A 22152-nucleotide genomic window follows, 5' to 3' on the forward strand; every position below is an offset into this window, starting at 1 on the left:
GCCCTGGGCACCAGGACAGAACCGAGGGGTGGGGATGCGGCTCTGGGACAGAACACACGCATCTCCTATGTGTGAGGGCCCAGGTTCCGTGAGGCCATCGCTCAAGGGGCGGCAATGGTGGCTTCGTGCATTCAGCCCCGAGTTCGAGTCTTGGCACCACGTAGCACCGAGTGCTTCCGGATGTGGCTTTCGTGGCCTGCCACCTCCTGGACTAAGCCTTTTTCCCTGCGGTTGGCTGGGTGTCATGAGTGTTCCCTGAGCACTGCTTGGAAGTCCCACAAATCCCCAGGATGGTTGCTGACTGCAGACCCCGCAGAGCCCTTCCGGATGCCGTGCGTGGGGCTGCCCCAGGCCTGAGGTGCTTCTCAGGCGGAGCATGCAGGGTGAGATTTCTGCTCCGTGGAGTGCAGAGGGAGGTGGGCCGCCCTGGGGAGTGTATTCGGTTTCAGACCGGCTGTCCTGCTCCGGGAAACATATTCCGTTTCAAACTGGCTGTCCTGGGCCATGTGGGGCCCATGCTCCTCCCCTCCTGGGCTCAGGGCGGGTAGCTTGGAGAGATGCTGGCAAGGAGATGTGGGTGCCCAGGCGGATGGTGGGCGGTCACTGGACGTGAGCCCCATCCCGCCATGGAGAAAGAGGGCCCCTGCACTGGTGCTTTCTGGCCTGAACACTTGGGAGGGTGGGGGAGAGGCTGTACCCCAGGGCCATGGTTCAGGTGGAGAGACACCCATTCCCCTCTCAGGGCGCTGTCCACGGGACAGGAGGCTGTCGGCTGATGGGCCCGGTTTGGTGGCGGGGACACAGGCTCAGTTCCTGAAGGCCGCCCCTGAGTGCAGGGTGGAGGGCTGAGCCCACAGTGTGCTGGCAAGGGCAGGGTGGGGGCAGGAACCACCCAGAAGGCAGTGAGAACCAGCCTCTGCCCTCTGCCCCTCCTCCCACCCACCTCCCACCTCCGGGCCCCTCCCAGACCTGGAAGCTGTCCAGAGCCCTGGGTTTCCCTGTGCAATTCAGACCCAAGCCCAGAGGAAGGAGGAGGAAGGCGGCTCCCGCCAGCTCCAGCTGCCACCAGCTCGGCCTTGGCTTCTCCTCCGTCCTTCCTGCTGTGCCACCATGGCCGCCAAGGTAGACCACAGGCCTCAGGGGCTCCCTGACCGTGACCAGGCCGCTGCCCAGGAGCACGTGCAGGCGGTCACCCGCAACTACATCACCCACCCCCGTGTCAGTGAGTACGGCTTTGGGGGTGCGGAGGCCTCAGAGAGGGATGCCGTGGGCTGCCTGGACTCGGGTCACTCTGCAGCTGGAGTGTGGGCGCCCAGCCCAAGCTGCTGCTGAGGGAGCGGCAGAGGTAGCTCAGGAACTTCCTGTCAGCAGTGCTCCTGCAGAACCTAGAGTGCTCCCAAGTGTGTGTGTGTGTGTGTGTGTGTGTGTGTGTGTGTGTGTGAGAGCAGCCCGCTCCTGCAGTCTAGGGTCCCAACTGTGTGCATGTGCGTGTGCGTGTGTGTGTGCGTGTATGTGTGCATGTGTGTGCACACAATTTCGTGTCCACACTAGGACACTATGTGTGAGGAAACGCAGAGCTAAGTGTTTGGGGCATGTGGGTGGCAGTGTACAGTAGATGCAGGGAAACAGGGACACTCGGTCCTGCTTGTGGGTGTCTGTCAGGTGTGCCTTCCGGGTGGGGGTCTGTGTCTATGGGGGTAAGGAAGGGTGAATGTGTGCAGGCTTCCACACCCATGAGTGTAAGTCACAATGACTGTGCCTTTGTGCTCCCTTGACATTGAGAGTGTCTCTGTGTGTCTGTAAGGGGGTGTGTGTGTTGTATGTTGACAGGGAGTATGACGTGAGGGTGAGTGTGTATCCATGCATGCATATGAAAATGTGTGTCTGAGTGTGACTGTATGTCTCTGTATACATGACAGTGTGTGTCTGGGTGCGACTGTGTATGTGACATTGTGTGCCAGAGTATGTACATGATAGCATGTGTCTGTGTGACTGTGTGTGTCTGAGTGTGTGACTGCTTATGCCCATGTGCATATGTGACAACACGTCTGAGTGCATATGTGGTAGTTAGTGTGTATGTCCACGTGTGTGTGACAGTGTGTGAGTGTGTGGCTGTATTCCCATGTGCATGTGATAGCGTGTCTTGAGTATGTATGTGATGGTGTGTCTATAAGGAGGCCTGTGTACTCATGGGGAGCACCTGGGTGACGTCACCCTCGTGTGGGAAGAGTTGGGGGGTGCATCGGGGATCTGTATGCCAGCCCCCTTGCAGGCATGTACCCCACCAGGCCTCAGCAGAGGTGGGGATGGTGGTCTTGCAGGGGCGCCCCTCCCCTGCCTCTCCTCGCCCAAGGACAGGGCGGGTTCTTCAGAACTCCTGGTCCTCAGGTTCTCCCAGGCCCAGCTCACTGGAATAAAGCAGCAGGGCTGGACCAGCCCTGAGCCTCACTGGCGGCTGCTCAGAGGGCAAGGCTGGGTGGGCAGCCCCTGAGCCCTGCATGCTGCACCCATCAGGGCCCTGTTCTGGGGAGGGGCAGGCTCTCCTCTCCAAGCTGGGGTCCTCCAGAACCAGAAACTCCCAGGAATAGAGCCCCTGCTTAGGTACTGCCCGGGCTGAGAGAGGCGAGTCTCTCGACCAGCTGAAGCTGCCCGGTGCAGGGGAGCAGTTGGGGGTGGGGGTCTGAGGCTGCCCCCCTCCTGCCCCTCCCTGGAATGTGCCTCCCGGAGAGTCTGTGCGGGCTCCCAGGGGCCCACTGTTTACGGTCAACAGGCACGGGGGGGCTGGGTCGGGCACTGGCGGGCCCCACCAGGCCGTGCAGGTCCTTCCTGGTGTGGAGGCCCACGTCCCCCTCAGATTTACAGCCATTGCTGGCCCCAAAGGAAGCAGGGGAGCCCCCGTGGCTTTGCCAGAGCCTGCCTTTGCTTCGGGGAGGGGCACCCAGGGCCAGGGAGGCCAAGACCCTCCCCCAAGGCGGGCAGGCTGGATTCCTCCGGTCCCAACTTCCCCCTTCCCAGGCACCTGAGCTGGTTCCCCGGGGCCTGGCAGGGCCGGTTTAGCCACTTTCCCCGAGTGGGTGCCCTCGGCTTCCTGGAGACCCACATCCCTCTCTGTCCCCTCCAGCTTCCTCCCCAGACACCTGAAAAAACCTGAAAGTCGGGGTAGGGTGTGGAGGGACTGGATCCAGGGCCAGTTCCTTCCAGACCCGGGATCCTTCTGCAGGGTGGTGGGTGGGTGAGCCCAGGTGAGGAGGGCAAAGCAGACCGGGGACCCGAGGGGGCACGGCCAAGCGGGAGGTGGGGTGAGGTGGGGGCTGAAGGCGGCAGGAGGAAAGACTGAGGCGGAAGATCCTTACGCAGGTGCCGAGCAGAAAGGGGTGCAGGGAGAGGGCGACAGGGCAGCGGTGCAGAGGGTCCGGCAGGCTGCACGGAGCGGGAGGAGGCGGGCCCTGCGGGCGTCAGTATCTTCCTTCCCTCGGGGAAAGGCACAGGCCTGGGGAGTGGGTGAGCGCGGTGGCCCGCGTCCCTCCCCCCACCTCCCGCGCCCCGCTTTCCAGCCCCGCCCTCGCGCACTAATCCCAGGTCCCGGGCAGGAGGTGGGAGGTGCGGACCCGCCTGCCCCCAGCTTGCCCCCATCCGGCCTCACCCGCCCGGGCTCCCCCTCCCAGCACTGCAGGTGTGGCCCGCGGAGCTCTAATTAGTGGGCTGCCCGGCCCCCCCGCTGTGACCGTGACAGCAAAGGGTGGAGAGGTGGGGCCGGCGGGGGCCTGCCCCGTGCAACCCGGTGTCAGCTCGGACAATGGAGCCCCGCGGAGCCCGCCGCGGAGTCTGAAAAGCCTCGGCAGAGCTATTAGGGAGCACCCCTCCCCTCACGTGTCTCTGGTCCTGCTCCCAGGGCTGCCCCCCTCCCGCCCCCGCCAACCCGCACCAACCCCCTACCCTTCAACCCCCCAGGCTTCCGCGCTAGGCTCCCGGGCTGATTCTGGGGGGACACGGGAGACCAGCCTGACTCGGGGCAAACCCAGGAGGTCCTGGCTGATTTCTGGGTCCTCGCTTGCCACTTCAGGCCATGGGCACTCAGGGAACGGCAGAGGAAACCCACAAAAGCCACAAAAGCTCTGGCTTCTGCCAAGGATACCTTGGAAGGTCAGCCACCGTCTTGGCTTGTCCGCGCCGGATGGCCTCCAAGGACAGATCTGCCTACCCCCAGCTTGCCCCCATCTGGTCTCATCTGCCCAGGCTCCCGGTCATCCCTCCACCTCAGGGATGACCCCTCTCCTTGCCCCCCACCCCCCCAGTGCAGAGTGGTTGGCAAAGGAATTTTGGTAAAGGAATGGGGCTGGGGAGCACCAGCTGTGAACTTGCAGGAGCTGAAAAGTGACAGGTCTTCAGAACAACATGATCTCTGGGGCCTTATGGACAACCCTGCTTCCTCCCTTCCCTACCCCATTCCCAGCCCACCAGGGCCTCTCCCTCCCTTTCTGCCCCTTCTCTCCCTTCCTCTCCCCTTTCTGCCCTGTCTCTTCACATCTCTGCTCTTTCTGCCCTTTCTCTCCCCTGCCCTGCCCTCTCTGCCCTGTCTCTCCCCTGCCTTGCCCTCTCTGCCCTGTCTTTCTTCTCCCCTGCCCTCTCTGCCCTGTCTCTCCCCTGCCCTGCCCTCTCTGCCCTGTCTCTCCTCTCCCCTGCCCTCTCTGCCCTCTCTCTCCCCTCCCCTGCCCTCTCTGTCCTCTCTCTCCCCTCCCCTGCCCTCTCTGCCCTGTCTTTCCTCTCCCCTACCCTCTCTGCCCTCTCTGCCCTCTCTCTCCCCTCCCCTGCCCTCTCTGCCCTGTCTTTCCTCTCCCTTGCCCTCTCTGCCCTGTCTTTCCTCTCCCCTGCCCTCTATGCCCTGTCTTTCCCCTCCCCTGCCCTCTCTGCCCTCTTTCTCCCCTCCCCTGCCCTCTCTGCCCTGTCTTTCCTCTCCCCTGCCCTCTCTGCCCTCTCTCTCCCCTCCCCTGCCCTCTCTGCCCGCACATCTGCCCCTTCTGCCCTGCCTGCTGCCCTCAGTCCATTCCACAGCTCCCGCAGCCCTGCAGTCCAGAATGGTCATAAAGGCCATGTGGTCAGTATAAGTGACCCCGCTTCTCCACTTTCCTTCTGGAGGTAGGGGTCGCTCTCAGCGCCCTGGGCACACTCTCTCACTCTCTTCACAGAGAACCAGGAGCCCGCGGCACCAGCGCTCAGCCCCTCTCTCGGTTTGGGGCTGAGAAACTGGGGGCACAGAGCGAGGACCCCATGCCAGCTCAGGCAGGGGTGTGAGTGGGGCGAAGAGCCAGGCACAGCGGGCACAGTTTATGCACAGGTGTTCGCCCGAGGCCCCGTGGGCAAACACCTTCTCGACACGGGGTGGTGGCCACGAACATGACAGCTGTCCGGCTGTCCTGCTGTCCCGAAGCTCTGAGGCTGTCCTTCCTGGGGTGCCTCTCTTCGCCCAGCTTCCTGCCACCAGGGGGTAGCTCCAGCCCCCGGCCTGTCTGTTTGTCACCCAGACAAGGGCAGGAGGAGGCTAGGGATAACAGGTGACACATGCTGAGCTACACAGGCGACAGGTCCTTGACAGGTAAGTGGCCAGGAGACAGGAAGCAAGGAGGCTTGACAAGGGAAGTCGATGGCCAAGGAAGGGGCAGGAGAGTGACCGGTAAAGAGCTGGGTCCCAGTCTGGAGGGCCACCAGCATCAAAGCTGCTCCAACTCACTGCGAGTGGACTGCGGGTGGCCAGTGAGGCGTGGAGGCGCCCCAGGGGACTCCCTGGAGCTGCTGGGGGTGGCACATTGGAGCTCTGGTCCACTGTGCCTGGACCCTTGGATTCGACCCTCCCAAGGCTGGAGGATGAGGATGGGGAGTGGGCGGAGGGGAAGGCATGGGGTCAGCAATGACACCCAGGAGAAGCTCGGGTGCTGGCTGGAGAGGACCGGGCTGAGGAGCAAGTTTGGGGGAGTGGGGCGGGACGGGGTGCTGTGTCAGGGGCTACCCCTGGCTTTGTGCTCAGGAGACCCCACATGGCACTCAGGATTCTAACCACTGTCAGCTGAGTGCAAGCCAAGTGCCTTATCTCCTGCTGTCTGCCTGTCTCTCTGTCTCTCTGTCTCTCTCTCTCTCTGTCTCTCTCTCTCTCTCTCTCTCTCTCTCTCTCTCTCTCTCTCTCTCTCTCTCTCTCTCTCACTCTCTCTGTGTGTTCTTGGTATTTGGCCTAGTTACCGCCATAAGCTGAGCTCAGTTCCCTGTTTGTGGGTCTCTCTAGCATCAGCAGGACATTTTGCTTCTTGCTTGTGTCCTGTACCACCCTCATCCACCCCCTCCACCCCCTCCCGCCCCCAGCCCCACCAGAACCTAGTGGGATCAGGGCCTGGTTTCCTTCCTATGCAACTGCTCCCCCCCATCCCCCAACTGTGCTCAGTCCTGGCGTGGCCGGGAGGGCAATTCAAGCCGGAAGCCTTTGGAAAATGTCAGTGGCAGGAAGGATTATGTGAGGTGGGGGCTGAGGCCTGCAGGGAAGCAACCTCAGGGGTGAGAAAAGCCTGTACAGCTGGAGGAGGGCTCTGAGTGGCCTCTGGCCTTGCCCCCGCCTGCCCCCAGCCTGCTGCAGGTGTCCAAGGTGGCAGGGGGCCCTGCGGGCAGGGGCATGACCCTTACAGCAATGGTGGCTGGCCCTGTCTCTGCTAATGACTCTGACGAGCCAGCTGGGGAGGGGGTGGGGTGGCATGTGGAGGGAGAAAAGGCAGAGGATGCTTAAATGTGTGCAGAAGTGTGTCTCTGTGGACACACGTGTGTCTATTTGTGTGTGCACAGATGCATGTATATCTGTGTGCATGTGTATCTGTGTGCCTGTGTGCATGCATGTGTGTGCATGCCATGTGTGCATGTTTGCGTGTATGCATGCCTGTGTCAGTGTGCATGTCTCTATGTGCATGTGTATGTGTATATGCACGTATCTGTGCGTGCATATGCATCTGTATCTGTGTGTGCATTCATGTGTGCATGTATATGTCTCTGTGTGTGCATGTGTGTGTCTGAGTATGAGCTCTCTCTGCCCACCCCCCCTCCAGCCTACAGGACCGTGTGCAGCGTCAATGGGCCTCTGGTGGTGCTGGATCAGGTCAAGGTAAGACTTGCCCCACTTCCGGGGCTCCACATCATTACACAGGGTTGGAATTGCTGCCAATTGCTGCGTCCTCCATGCCCCCTTGGGGCCTCTGGCGCCCTGATCCCACCCCTTCCTGCCTTCTCAGTGGGTCTTAGGTTTTGGGGAGCAGCTTTCCCCCTTCCTCCTGCAGAGCCTGGCAGGATCCAGGGGCCTCCCTGCCATGCCCTTCAGGGGGCTCCTGCGGGGAAGGAAGTGGCTGACACCCCAGAGCCAGACAGCTTCTAAGGCTTTTGGAGGCAGTGGGAGGGGCGGCGGGGTGGGAAGTGTTATGTGTGTGGAGTTACGGGTACAAAGCATGTGCTTTAGTCCTTTGAGCCACGCCCACACCCTCCAGCCCAGGTCTACATACAATCCAAAGGTCTTATTCCTAAATTAAAAGCCTCTCATCTAGGTAAGATTTGTCCCTCAGATTGTTCCATTTGACCAGGATGGAAGAATTCATGGTCCCTGTGCCCAAATGCAGACAGAAGGTGGCGCTATAGGTAGAGCCTGGTATTTCTGGACTAGGAACTAGATCAAGGAAAGGGGCTGGGGGGGGTGGGAGAGAGGGGGTGCAGAGGGGCTTCCTTTATCTCCCGAAACATATATAGCCAAGCACTGCCCGTTCTCTTTCCCTCTGTGAGCCCAGGGTGCACTGGTGTCTTCATCCTCCAGTTTCCCCTTGCCACTGGAGAGACAGACCCGTCAGTAACCCCATCAGTCACTCGGGTGGTCTGTGACCCGTGTCCTAACTCAACCCCCTTGACAGTTGGGAAAAGGGTGTGTGCACAGGTGCTGACTGGCGGGACTCGGAGGGGGCTCTCGCATGAACCCGGAGGCCCCGTTAGCCGAGAACGGCAGGGAGCGGCCCTTCCCCTGGTAAACTGAGTCTGCTTTCTCTGACTTCCACGCTCAGGGGCTCCGCCTCCGCTGCTCTTCGCCCTCCTCCCTGCTCGCGCACCCAACCAGCCCCACCTGCAGAGGAGGGTTTAGTTTTGTTTTTAATCTCCTGCTGTGGTTCTCTTAGGGGGCTTTCTTGGGGGCGGGGGTCAGTGTGGACACGGTGGAGGTGCTTGGGTCGAGGCCGGCGGTGCTCCCTGGCTGCGCTCCCGCCTGAGCCTTTTAGCAGCTCTGGTCCCGGGTTGCAGAGCCAGGACGCAGCGTCTCCCCAGCCGAGCCCAGCGGGCCTTGCTCTGGGGCGCCCTCTTGTGGCAGAGAAGACGTGGGCAGGGCGGAGCCTCCTCGACAGCCTTAGAGCATTGCTCCAAGGATCCCCTGTTCCTCCCCGTGCGCTGTGCCGAGGGGGAGGCGGGGGCGGGGGGTGGGGGTAGGACCCGAAGGCCCTCTGGAGGCCTCTTCCAAGACAAGGCTCGCCCCCCAAGCTTGTGCTTCCCTCAGCGAGAAGCAGAACTGCCATAAGTTCCCGACCTCAGTAGAGGACACCTCTCACCCCAGTGGTCACACCCAGTTGGGGAACTGAGGCTGCTGGTCTTGTTCCACGGGCAGCAGCTAGAGAGACAGTCATGATGATGGGAACTGCTTGCTCTGCTCCTCCAGAGTGCCCCCAATATATTATTTTTCTTCTGGTTACAAAAAGGAAAAGAAGGACCCACACCTTGTAACCAGTGAAACAAAGACACACTTGAAAAAAAAAACAACAACAGGGGGCTGGAGTGATAGCACAGCCGGTAGGGCGTTTGCCTTGCACGCTGCCAACCTGGGTTCGATTCCCAGCATCCCATATGGTCCCCTGAGCACCGCCAGGGGTAATTCCTGAGTGCAGAGCCAGGAGTAACCCCTGTGCATCGCCGGGCGTGACCCAAAAAGCAAAACACACACACACACACACACACAACAATAACAACAACAAACCTCCACACACTTGGCTCTTCTCAACCTCAGGAGACAGATGAAGGCCTGCTGCAAGCACCAGGAGATAAGACAGGGGGAAGGGCCTTGTGAGTAGTGGTCCCGTTTGGATCCCGCCACCATAGATGGTCCCCAGAGCACAGCCAGGAGTGAGCCCTGTGTGCAGAGCCAGGATTAGCCCTGAGCTCTGCAGACGTGCCCCCAAATCACCCCCTCCAAAAGACATAAGGTAGACAGCAAGAGGTTAGCTTTGGCATGCGCCTCTGAAAGGCCCTCCCAGCCTCTCTGTTAGCCTGAGCATCTCTCCATCACTTGCTTTTTATTTGCATTTCCCTGATGAAGGTAAGTTGAGCGTCTCCCTCAGCCTAGAGTGTACTTCCTCCTCCAGGAAGTCTTTGCCCTGAGTGGAGGTGCATCTGCTTACTCACGTTCATTATCATTATGACATCCTTGCCAGACTGTAATTCCAAATGTGAATATAATGTGCTATTTCCTTTTCTTTCTTTTTTTGGAATACAACCTCAGGATTTCTTGTCTTACTCTTCTCTTACTTTCAGGTCTTTATTCAGGAAGAAAGGCAAGAATTAATGTTCTTCTACAGTTGTTTTGTTGTTGTTGTTTGTTTGTTTGTTTGTTTGTTTGTTTGCTGTAGCTTTTATTCCAGTATCTTGGTTTTTTTTTTTTCTTTTTGGGTCACACCGGGCGATACACAGGGGTTATTCCTGGCTCTGCACTCAGGAGTTACTCCTGGCAGTGCTCAGGGGACCATATGGGATGCTGGGAATCGAACCCGGGTCGGCCGCACGCAAGGCAAATGCCCTACCTGCTGTGCTATTGCTCCAGCCCTACTCCAGTATCTTTCTGCCTGCGATGTATCTGTATTGTGATATGGGTATCTTCTCAAGAGAAACCTATTTGGGTTAGCCATTTGTTCAATAAATCCTTTTCTCCCCACTGTGAACTAGGATTGTACATTTCTTCCACCATAGTTCCTCAAGTCTGGGGTCTGTTTCTAGCTTGTCCTCCTTAGTCATTTGTCCTCCAAACCAACACTTAGCGTCAGGCTGCCATGATAAGACACGTCCCGCAGCACTGCTCGCTTCCCTGACTGCTACTGAGTATTCCCTGGCAATTGGAGCATAGGAGACCTAGAGGAAATGACGCAGAGAAAACATTTATTTAACATGCCTTTGGAAAGGATTTATATATTTGTTGTTTGCTAGTTTTTGTTTTGAAGGCAGGCACTCCTGGTGGTGCTCAGGGGTCACTTCTGGCTCTGCTCTCAGAAATTACTCCTGGTGGTGCTCAGGGGACCATACAGGATGCCGGGGATCAGACCAGGGTTCAGCAGGTGCAAGACAAATGTCCTAGCTGCTGTACAACTACTCCAGTCCTGAGGATTTATATTTTCATGATAAGAAGCTATTATCTCTTAAAAGTCAATGTTCCCCATGTGTTTAAAGCTTGTCTTTGCATCTTTTTATACAGATTTTTAAATTTTAATTTAATTTTTAATTTTATTGAATCACCAGGAGATCATTACAAGCTTTCATGTTTGGGTTACAATCTCACAATGATCAAACATCCATCCCTCCACCAGTGCACATTCCCCACCACCATATCCCGAGTATACGCCCCTTTCCCACCCTCCCCCTGCCTCCATGACAGACAATATTCCCCATACTCTCTCTCTACTTTTGGGCATTATGGCTTGCAACACAGACACTGAGAGGTCATCATGTTTGGTCCACTATCTACTTTCAGCACACATCTCCCATCCCGACTGATTCCTCCAGCCATCATTTTCTCAGTGATCCCTTCTCTATTATACAGATTATTTAAAATCATTTTCTTGTCCCTTCTTGTTAAATTTATTTCCAAGTATTTTCTAAGTTTTATCCTCATTTCCTCTTCTATTTGTTGCTAGTGTAAGATAACAAGACAAAAGATACTGATTTTTATTGATTTACAAATTATTTCATTTTGTGTTTTTTTCTTTTTGGGTCACACCTGGTAATGCTCAGGAGTTGCTCCTGGCTCTGCACTCAGGAATCACTCCTGGCAGTGCTTGGGGGACCATATGGGATGCTGGGAATCGAACCCGGGTCGGCACTGTGCAAGGCAAACGCCCTACCCGCTGTGCTATCGCTCCAGCCCCCTCATTTTGTGTTTATTTTAAAAACTCACCCTATTTTTTCTAGATATAAAGTGTCATCTTCAAATAAGAAATTGTGTTCCTTTCCCCATGGTTATACTTTACTTTTATTATTTTTTTATTTTGAAATGTAGAAAAAGTTGCAAAATGAAAGATAGTCCAAGGCATATCCATCCACCCAACTGCTAACATTTTATCTCATCCATTCTATGGGGTTTGTTTTTTTTTTTGTCTGGATTTTGGGCCACACTGATGGTGCTCAGGGCTTACTCAAGGCTCTGTGCTCAGGGATCACTGCTGGCGGGGCTCAGGGGACCAAATGGGGTACTGGGGATCAAACCCCATTGGCCACGTGCAAGGCAAGTGCCCTATCAGCTGTACTCTGGCTATGGATCTTTTTTAAAATAAAATTTGTTTTTCGGGGGAGCAGACTAATAGTACAGTGGGTAGGGCATTTGCCTTTCATGTGGCCAGCTAAGGTTTGACCCCCAGCTTCCCAATGGTCCCCCGAGCACAGCCAGGAGGAATTCCTGAGTGCAGAGCCAGGAGTAACCCCTGAGCAATGCTGGGTGACTCAAAAACAAAAAAAAAAATTTTGGACCTTATCTAGTGGTGCTCAGGGGACCATGAGGTGCCAGGGTTCCAACCCAGGGTTCCCAGTCCAGACTTTTGAGATGTCCACCCCCTCCATCCCACTTTTAAAGTTTTCATGCTGCTGTTTTTTCTACCGTCCTGTGACATACAACTTCTCATGCTCCGTGACCTTCCCTCAATTCCAGTATAAACAGGTGACCCATTGAAAGCATTGCCTCTAAGCCTCTCTTTGCCCGGCCTTGGCTCTCGTGGTGACCCGAGTACCCCGCACTTGACCAGAGCCACACACCTCGTTGTAGTGTTCACCCGCTGCCTCCTAGGGATTTGTGCACATTCTGGCTATGGTTGATGCTCCCACACTTGCCTGCCGGGGATCACATTCTTAGCCATGGTGCTCCCATCTCTGAAGTTGTGGTGCTCACAGTTGCACACTTTAGGTGCTACACCGGCGGTCCCAGATAGCAGAGATACCAGGCCCATGCATGGCATACGTGGGCAGCACTGGGGTTAGAGCTTATGGTCTGGTGCTTTCGAGACAGTCAGCAGGTCTCAATCTCCCCCAATTTAAGATGATGAGAACAAGGCTTAGAGACATTCAGCAATTCCCAGGATGTCACACAGCTTCTATGAGGCAATCAGAACTCCGGTTCTAAACCTGGGTCTCCTAGACTAACACGGGTGTTTCTCATCAGATTGGACGGAAAGGTAATGTAGAACCCAACTAATCTCAACTAATATAAACATCAACCCAGAAGACTTAACTTGCAACAGCAGCTAGTAAACCCTCAGACAAGGACTTAGTGTCCCCATGGTGAGATATCACGCTTTTCTCTCATTTTCTTCTAAGGAAATGCTTTTGGATCATTCCACCTGCTATTTAGTGGTAACAAGCAATACAAAATAAATTACCGTGGGCCTGCTGTGGGGACAGGCTTAAGGGAAACTGGAGACAGTGGTGGAGGGAAAGTGACAGTGGTGATGGGATCGGTGTTGGAATATTGAATGCCTAGTAACAAATCAGCACGAACAACTTTGTAAATCACAGTGTTGTTTTATTTTTTCTTTTTGGGTCACACCCGGCGATGCACAGGGTTACTCCTGGCTCTGCACTCAGGAATCACTCCGGGTGGTGCTCAGGGGACCATATGGGATACTGGGAATTGAACCCGGGTCAGCTGCCTGCAAGGCAAATGCCCTACCTGCTGTGCTATCTCTCCAGTCCCTGTAAATCACAGTGTTTAAATAAAGTGGGCAACAAAAAATAAAGAGGGAGTTCCTGTCCTCTCTGGTAGAATCCAAATTTCACCTTCCTAGTCCAAAATTGTCTGGGCTGGCACAAAAGGAGGCAGGAACTTGAGGCTGGAGCTAGGAAGGAGGGGTAGAAGGTGCTGGGGACTTCAGCTCTGGGTCCTTCCTGCCAGTTTGCCCAGTACGCTGAGATCGTCAACTTCACCCTCCCGGATGGAACTCAGCGGAGCGGGCAGGTGTTGGAGGTGGCTGGGACCAAGGCGATTGTCCAGGTAAGCCAGCAGAATTCTGAGCCATGGGATGAGTGACCCCGCAGCCCGTGACTCTATCAGCTCCGAGGGCGGGAAACGCCCTTTTCCCCCGTGGAACGCCCTGCTCAGAGCTGGCCACGGGGACGCCCCACCCCCACCCACCTCGAGGGAAACCACCCTCCTGTGCCCACAGGTGTTTGAAGGGACCTCCGGGATCGATGCTCAGAAGACCACCTGCGAGTTCACCGGGGACATCCTGCGGACCCCCGTGTCAGAGGACATGCTGGGTAAGGGGAAGGGGGGGGTGTGCCCCTGAGCCCCCCCCCCCCCACCGCTCGGCTTACATGCCTGCTTACCTGCCAGCGCTCTGAGGTCAGTGGGGGACCTTGAGGTCAGGTCTTCTTTTCTCAGCACCTAAAGCCACACCTGGTCCCCGGGGGGGGGGGGCATAATCGGGGAAGGTCCATACAACTGAGGCCCCCAGGGGCATTGATGAGAGGGGGCTGAAATGCACGGGGTCCCCTCATCCTGTCCCATGACAATCCTAAAGCCCCACCTCTAGAACTGTCTTGGGCCAAGAAGTCACTTGTAAAGGCATCTGGGGAGGAGGGGTGCTCCCCAGGTCAGCCTGGAAGGGACAGGGACAAGCCCGGGGGAGGGAGTGGAAGGAGGGCCGGAGTGAGACTCGCGGCTGGCCCCTCACTTTCTCCGACACCCCCACACCATAGGGCGGGTGTTCAATGGCTCCGGCAAGCCCATCGATCAGGGGCCCGTGGTCATGGCCGAGGACTTCCTGGACATCAACGGTGAGTGGCCTGAGGCCCAGTGGCTGTCAGGGCCCAGCGCCCAGCCTCCTTCCCCACCCCAGCCAGCACCTTGGAAATTCTGTCCCAGACACAGGGCCCGGGAGTGCTCAGGGCTCACTCCCAGGCCAGGCGCTGTGTGACAGGAGACCAGGGTCCCTGCCCCCCACTCTGCAGCAGAGTCTCACACACCCGTCTGATGCCCTCACAGCTGGGCGGGACTTCACACAGGAGACACCCCTGGGGGCTGCTTGCCCGAGGCCGTGCAGGTAGACAGGAGGTGGACAGGGTGGCCGGGCCCAGGGGATCAGCCTGAGACACCAGCCTGCTGGCCGCTTCCAACACCCAGAGCAGCGCTGTCCAGGAGCTGCTGATTTATTCATTTGGGGGTTGGGGGCCCCTCACAGCAGTGCTGGGAGATCCATATAGTGCTGGGGGTGGAACTGGGGTCAGCCACAGGCAAGCAGGCTATTTAAATGCAGGTTCACGTGGAGATATTGGGGGGATGACGGGAGGTGAGGGGAAGGACCTAAGCCTCAGATGGCCCCATCTCCCTGTCCAGGCCAGCCCATCAACCCCCACAACCGGATCTACCCCGAGGAGATGATTCAGACGGGAATCTCGCCCATCGACATCATGAACAGCATCGCCCGCGGCCAGAAGATCCCCATCTTCTCGGCGGCCGGGCTCCCCCACAATGAAGTGAGGGGGAGGGGAAGGCCGAGGTCGGGGAGTGGGCAGAGAGGCCCCGAGAGGTGGACAAGTGGGCAGGGTAGGCCTGCCCAGCTCCCCGAAACCAGCCTGGCTTCTCACAGCACAGTGGTCTGGATTCCTATCCCCTCCTCCCTCTTCCCCCTCCTCCCTCTCCCCTCCTCCCTCTTTCCCTTCCTCCCTCTTCCCCCTCCTCCCTCCTCTCTCTCCCCCTTCTCTCCCTTCCTTCTTCTCCCCTCTTCCCTCTTCCCTTCTCCCTCTCCCTTCCTCCCTCTTCCCTTCTCCCTCTCCCTTCCTCCCTCTTCCCTTCTCCCTCTCCCTTCCTCCCTCTTCCCTTCTCCCTCTCCCTTCCTCCCTCTTCCCTTCTCCCACTCCTCCCTCCCTCTCCCCTCCTCCCTCTTTTCTCTTCCCTCTCCCCTCCTCCCTCTTCCCACCCCCCACCCCGTTTTTTGGGTCACACCTAGTGATGCACAGGGGTTACTCCTAGCTCTGCACTTAGGAATTACTACTGGCAGTACTCGGTTGACCATATGGGATGCTGGGACTCGAACCCCGGTCACCTGCGTGCAAGGCAAACTCCTTACCCACTGTACTACTACTCCCCTCCCCTTCTCCCTCTTACCTCCTTCTGCTCCCCTCCTCCCACTCCCCTACTCCCTCTCCTTTCCTCCCTCTCCCCCACCCCCTCTCCCCCTCTCTCTCCCTCTCCCCTCCCTCCCCCCTGCCCTCTTTCTTCTTCCCTCTCCTCTCTCCCTCTCCTCTTCTCCCTCCTCCCCCCTTTATCTTCCCTCCCCCTCCTCCCTCTCCTCTCCTTCTGAGGCTCTTGAGAACTGTCATTGTGCCCCTTTCTCTGGCAGCCTGAGAGCTGGGTGGCCCCTCCCTGAGAAAGGCTGTGGGCAGGGCAGCCCCTTCTCCACCAAAGGGCCTGGGAGAGGACAGAGAAAACTCCCTCTCCTCAGTGTGTCTCTAAGGGGGCGCTGATGTCCTCCCTCCCCAACTCCTCCCCGCCCCAGATAGCTGCCCAGATCTGCCGCCAGGCCGGGCTGGTGAAGAAGTCCAAAGCTGTGCTGGATTATCATGATGACAACTTCGCCATTGTCTTTGCAGCCATGGGGGTAAGAAGATAGCACGTCTTGTGGCTGGGGGCAGCCAGGGTGCGTCTGCCAAGTCCAGCCTGATCTGATGGGGAGGTGCCAACCTGCTTGAGCAGAGAACCCAGCGCCTGTCTGATGGGGGAAGCACCATCCTGCTTGAGCAGAGCAGAACCCAGTGCCTGTCTGATGGGGGAGGCACCATCCTGCATAAGCAGAGCAGAACCCAGTGCCTGTCTGATGGGGGAGGCACCATCCTGCTTGAGCAGAGCAGAACCCAGTGCCTGTCTGATGGGGGAGGTGCTATCCTTGTGCAGAACAGAGCCCCCTGTCTGTCTGACGGGGGAGGCACTATCCTCCTTGTGCAGCACAGCACCCAGTGCCTGTCTGGTGTGGAACTGATGGGATGAGAGCAGATTCCACAGTAGGGCGAGGTGACCCTTGGGACATGTCCAGGGAATCTGAGGAGACAGGACAGCATTGAGAAGTCAAATCAGGGACCCCAGTACTGGGCAGACCCCAATGAAGTCTGAGCCTCTCTCTGGGGGTCTGATGACTGCCCCCTCAGTACAGGGGCACGTGACCTCCCGCCTGCCTCTCTCCTTCCTGAGTGTGGGTCCAGATGCTGCACTGGGAAGGGATGGGAAGGATAAAGGTCCCGTGGGCACAGGACCCGGCGTCCACAGCCCTCCGCGTGTGCGCAGGTGAACATGGAGACGGCCAGGTTCTTCAAGTCTGACTTCGAGCAGAACGGCACCATGGGGAACGTCTGCCTCTTCCTGAATTTGGCCAACGACCCCACGTGAGCCCTCCCCCCACAGCCCACACCCCTGAGAGAAGCAGGTTCTGTCCCCTGCTCCTGAGACTCCCACCAGTCTCAATTGGGGGAGGAGAGGAACCGCCCTGAGGTGCACATGAAGAAACTGAGGCAGGGTCAGGGGGAGGAAGAAGAGCCACCCTTGACCTTACCTGTGGCCCACAGCCTCTTTGCCCCCACCACTTCTATCACTTCCCTGAAGTCACCACTCCAGAGATACCCCGAAATTTTTTTAATAGAAAAAAAACGCTATTGGGGGCTGGAGTGATAGCACAGCAGGTAGGGCGTTTGCCTTGCACGCAGCCGACCTGGGTCCGATTCCCAGCATCCCATATGGTCCCCTGAGCACCACCAGGAGTAATTCTTGAGTGCATGAGCCAAGAGTAACCCCTGTGCATTGCAGGGCGTGACCCAAAAAAGAAAAACAAATAGAAAAAAAAACGCTATTGAGGAAGTCTCTAAAATGTGAGTTAAATCTGAGACAAGTTGGGTGAAAACCAAATTCTATTACAAACCAAATTCCAGAGAATGGGGATCTTCCAGAGGGAAAAATGACAGAACGCCAGAGGTGACAGTGATGTCCCCAAAAGAAAAACGCCCACAGGCATTTGGTGTCGGGTGCAGAGCAGTGAAGCAGAGGCGTGAACTCACGAGAGGTGCTGGGCACCGCCTCTGAGGGTGCCGTGAACGCGCTGCGGAAGACCAGCCCCGGCCAGCCCGTCTCTGCCCAGAGGGAGGCCATGCCCTGGCAGGCATTCGCCCCTCCCAGCCCCGTCCCCTCGCCCCGGGACACAGGTGGGATGGCTGAGGGCCCGGCTGGGGAGGTGGCCCCCCACCCGCTCTAATCCTTGGCTGCCCCCCCCAGCATTGAGCGCATCATCACCCCGCGCCTGGCCCTGACCACCGCCGAGTTCCTGGCCTACCAGTGTGAGAAGCACGTGCTGGTCATCCTCACGGACATGAGCTCCTATGCAGAGGCCTTGCGGGAGGTGAGGTGGCTGGCTGGGGGGGGGGGTCAGGGCCAGGCCTCTCCCCACCTCTCCCTACCCCCCCTCCCTCCGTCCAGAGCCCCAGGAGACTCTGGCAGCCCCAGCTCTTTTCTATCCCCCACCTTCTTCACCCAGGCTCTGCGCTCACCCCACGGACAACCCTGGTGTGGGCCTCCTGGTCACCCCCACACCCTTGGATATTGCAGGTCTCAGCGGCCAGAGAGGAGGTGCCAGGACGCCGAGGCTTCCCTGGGTACATGTACACGGACCTGGCCACCATCTATGAGCGGGCGGGGCGCGTGGAGGGCCGCGGAGGCTCCATCACACAGATCCCCATCCTCACCATGCCCAATGACGGTCAGCCAGCCAGCCCGGCCCTGCCCACGGCCGCCCCTGCACACCCCATACCCCCCCCCCCGCCACACACACTTAAAGGGCCCCCAGCTACTTGCAGACATGTGAGGTCCTTCTGCACACCCGTCAACACAGACATGTCCTTTCCTTGCCCCCACTCCCTCCTGAGGGGGGTGGAGCCCAGAGAGCCCCAGGGGGATGGACGCCTGGACCCCACCCATCCTGAGACCCCTGCATTTCCTGGTAGATATCACCCACCCCATCCCAGACCTGACGGGCTTCATCACAGAGGGACAGATCTACGTGGACAGACAGCTTCATAACAGACAGGTACCGGCCCCTCCCTGCCGTGCCCCTCCCCCACACACACACCACTTTCACTGGTAGAGTACGGGGCTCTGACAGGAGACAGGTCCGATGAAATCCTGCCTTCCAGCCCTGGGACCTGGATGAATCTCTCTGGGATTTCTCTCATTTCCTCTCTGGGATCCTGGGTTTCCTTTTGTATAAAACGGGACAAGCAGGGGCTGGAGTGATAGCACAGTGGGTACAGTGCTTGCCTTGCAGGCACTCTATTTTGATCCCCAGAATCCCATATGGTCCCTTGAATCTACCAGGAGTAAACCCTGAGTGCAGAGTCAAGAGTAAGCCCTGTGGGCACTGCTGGGTGTGCCCCTCCCAAAAAAAACCCAAACACCGAACAAATACTATCAATCACACAGTCACATGATGGAGGGCAAACAAGGTGGCAGCAGAACTGGAGAACTGGACCACAGTACTGAGCAGACACAGTGTGTGTGTGTGTGTGGGGGGGGGTGATGGGAGGGTTGTGGGGCAGTTGGAACAGGAAATAGATAGTGGCCGAGGGAAGTGGACTCTCTCAAGGTGGGCGTGGTGTGGAACATCGCATGCATGAAGCCCTATCATGAACAGTATTAAAAATCAAAGTGCCCCAAATAAAATTAAGTGTGTATTTTTAAAAAGCAAGATAGCTGGGGCTGGAAATAGTATAGCGGGTAGTACATTCACTTTGCACGTGGCCAAGCTAAGGGCGAGCCCCAGGATGCTCCATGTGGTCCCCCAAGCTCTGAGCTCATGGCCAAGAACAAGCCCTGAGCATGGTCACGTGTCCCCAGAGCAAACCAGTGCCCAGGCAGCTGAGAGAAAGCAGACAGTAGAGAGCAAACTCCATTTCTCTTCTCTTCCTAGTCACCTGCTTCCAACAGGAAATGTGGATGGAGAGATGTAGCTAAGCTACATCTTAGCTTAGATGAGAGATTTGATCCCTGTAAAGGGCCGGGAGATAGTACTGTGGTTAGGGCACATGCCGACCTGGGTTCAATGCCGGGCATCACACGGTTCCCTGAGCACCACAGGGGCAGCATGGAGGCCCCCCTGGCTGTGAGCTGGAGGTCCCCAGCACTGCAGCCCCCACCAGCATATCCTCTGGACTTTGCAGTGAACCCCCTGTCTAGTTAGCTGGAATGGCCAGTTGGGGCCTCAGGGTTTATCGAGCACCATTTGGATAAACCCCTCACCCATCTCCCCAAAATGTGGGCAGGTGATACAAGCAAGTGGTGAACAGTGAGCCAAACCATTCTCCCGTGCCTGTCCCAGCCTTGGCGCCAGAAGTTTCCTGTGCTCACAGGTTCTTTTTCCGCTCTGGCTGATCAGGACCCCGCAGCCTGGCCAGTGCCCAGAGCAGTTTACAAGAGCAAGTCCTCCGTGGACTGATGCCACGTTCCCCCTCCACTGTCTCAGACTGTGCGCCACCCAAGTCCCAGAATGTGGGGAAGAAACAGAAGGGGCAGGGGTGGGGTGGGGTGGTGGGAGACAAGTAGGCAAGGAAACGGAAATGGGGACCCTGATGTCAGCTTCTTTCCTCTTTCACTCCCCCCAGATCTACCCGCCCATCAACGTGCTCCCGTCCCTGTCTCGGCTGATGAAGTCGGCCATCGGGGAGGGCATGACCAGAAAGGACCACGGAGACGTCTCCAACCAGCTGGTGAGGAGGGTCCTGGGGGCGGCAGCTGGCCAGATTCACCTGCGGGGGCGGCTGGGTCCACTCGGGAGCATTTACTCTCCTCTTGGAGGAATTCCTCCCCCTCCCCGTGCCAAAGGGTCCCCACCGAGTGATCTCAGGGGTCCCTGGCTCCCCCGTTGAAACCGTGGTGACCGCCTGCCCCTCCGCCCCCCCCCCCAGTATGCCTGCTACGCCATCGGGAAGGACGTGCAGGCCATGAAGGCGGTGGTGGGGGAGGAGGCGCTCACCTCGGAGGACCTGCTCTACCTGGAATTCCTGCAGAAGTTCGAGAAGAACTTCATCAACCAGGGTGAGGCGTTGGGAAATGACCTCCTTCGGCACCTTGCTCTGACGCTCGCGCACGCGCCCACTCTCCCCTCACGCGGCCGCACTGCCCCCGCAGGCCCCTACGAGAACCGCTCCGTGTTCGAGTCCCTGGACCTGGGCTGGAAGCTGTTGCGCATCTTCCCCAAGGAGATGCTGAAGCGCATCCCGCAGACGGTGATCGAAGAGTTCTACTCCCGCGAGGGGGCGCCGCAGGACCCCGGCTCAGACACCGCGCTCTAGCCGCTCTGGCCGCGCACTCAGGGACCACCCGCTGCGCTCTGTGCCCTTGTCCATCCACCTCCCCATACGCCAGGTCCCCCCGCATACTTTTGAACCAATCCTTTCTGCCCCCAACTTCTGCCCTCCTCTGGTAATGGGAGTGGGGTAGGCCCCTCGCTCCTCGCTCCACCCCTCTCTAATTCCTGGCGCTGGCATCAAACAGAAGCGCAAAGTTTTTGCTCTCTCTCTCTCTCTCTCTCTCTCTCTCTCTCTCTCTCTCTCTCTCTCTCTCATAGGGATGATTAAATTTGTATTTCTAAAGACCCCAAGGCCGGCGCTTGTAGCTCAGTGATGGAGCATACACTTTGCACATGTGAAGCTTCCACAAACACACACAGAATCCCTAAAAGAACAAGGTAAAGAATGTGAAAACAAGATTGCCAAAAACATTGATAATCGTTGATGCTGAGAATGATGAGCAGATGAAGCTTATTATTAAACTATTCGTCCACTTCAGGAAAAAAAGTCTCTCGATTCTGTTTTAGCAGCTGAGCAGAGAACTGCTCCCAGGGAGATGTTTATCATTGTTAAGACCTTGCAGGGGGCTGGAGCAATAGCACAGCAGGTAGGGCGTTTGCTTTGCACGCGGCCAACCCCGGTTCAATTTCCAGCATCCCACATGGTCTCCCAAGCACCAGGAGTAATTTCTGAGTGCAGAGCCAGGAGTAACCCCTGTGCATTGTCGGGTGTGACTCAAAAAGCCAAAAAGGAAAAAAAAGAAAGACCTTGCAGGCTGGAGTGATAGTACAGCAGGTGGGGCACTTGTCTGACCCCTGACTCCACTGGACACAGAGCAAAGAGTAAGCCCTGAACACGCTGCTGGCTGTGCCCCACCTCCCCGCCCAACAAAAGAAAAAGGTTCTGAGGGATGGAGAGACAACACAGTGGCCCAGGTGCTCTGGCCCACCCAGGTTCTACCCCAGGTACTGCATATGGTCCCCCAGGCACTGTGCCTGGAGCTCAGAGCAGGGAGTAGAGCCCAGGTATGGCCAGGTGGGGCTTGCAATCAATCAGAAAGAAAGGGAGGAAATGGGTGAAGAATGTATGAAAAATCCAGCTCTTAGCAGCTATGAAAGCTGCCTACCTCCCAGGACCCCTCTTGGACCCCTCTGCCATTTCCCCCCATCCCAGGGCCCCCTCTCTCTCTTTGCCTGGCCCCAGGCAGCCACAAGCAGCCTCTGAGGCAAAGGGGCTGAAGTGTGAGAATCTCAGACCAACATTCCTGATCATGCACAGCCACCAAAGAGAAGCCCTGAGGAGCAAACCCTCCTCCGGAGAAACTTCACAGTGACACGCGGGAAAGGTTCTGGGTGTGAGGTGGCCACGGGACAGAGGTTTGCTTTTACTTGATAGATTAACTGGTGTAATTTACCCACCATAACACTTGCTATTGCTAAAACAGTGGTAAAATCGCACCATTTGGAGTCGTACAGTCATTCCAATCAACCGTTGAATCTTCTCAGTCGCTCAGAAAGAGTTCCCAAA

The 22152-nt window shown here is 57.4% G+C and overlaps 1 protein-coding gene across 1 annotated transcript; it reads left to right on the plus strand.

Moving 5' to 3' along the window:
• Positions 1 to 1110: 1110 nt before the first annotated feature.
• Positions 1111 to 20628, plus strand: ATP6V1B1 (ATPase H+ transporting V1 subunit B1). The gene is made up of 14 exons (XM_004609136.2): positions 1111 to 1222; positions 7080 to 7135; positions 13196 to 13294; positions 13467 to 13560; positions 14002 to 14079; positions 14639 to 14778; positions 15801 to 15902; positions 16583 to 16680; positions 17561 to 17684; positions 17891 to 18041; positions 18286 to 18368; positions 19939 to 20043; positions 20242 to 20371; positions 20465 to 20628. The coding sequence occupies exons 1-14, from the start codon at positions 1111 to 1113 to the stop codon at positions 20626 to 20628; spliced, it is 1536 nt and encodes a 511-aa protein (XP_004609193.1).
• Positions 20629 to 22152: the final 1524 nt, after the last annotated feature.

This window comes from Sorex araneus, chromosome X (assembly GCF_027595985.1).
Source record: "Sorex araneus isolate mSorAra2 chromosome X, mSorAra2.pri, whole genome shotgun sequence".
Taxonomy (NCBI): domain Eukaryota; kingdom Metazoa; phylum Chordata; class Mammalia; order Eulipotyphla; family Soricidae; genus Sorex; species Sorex araneus.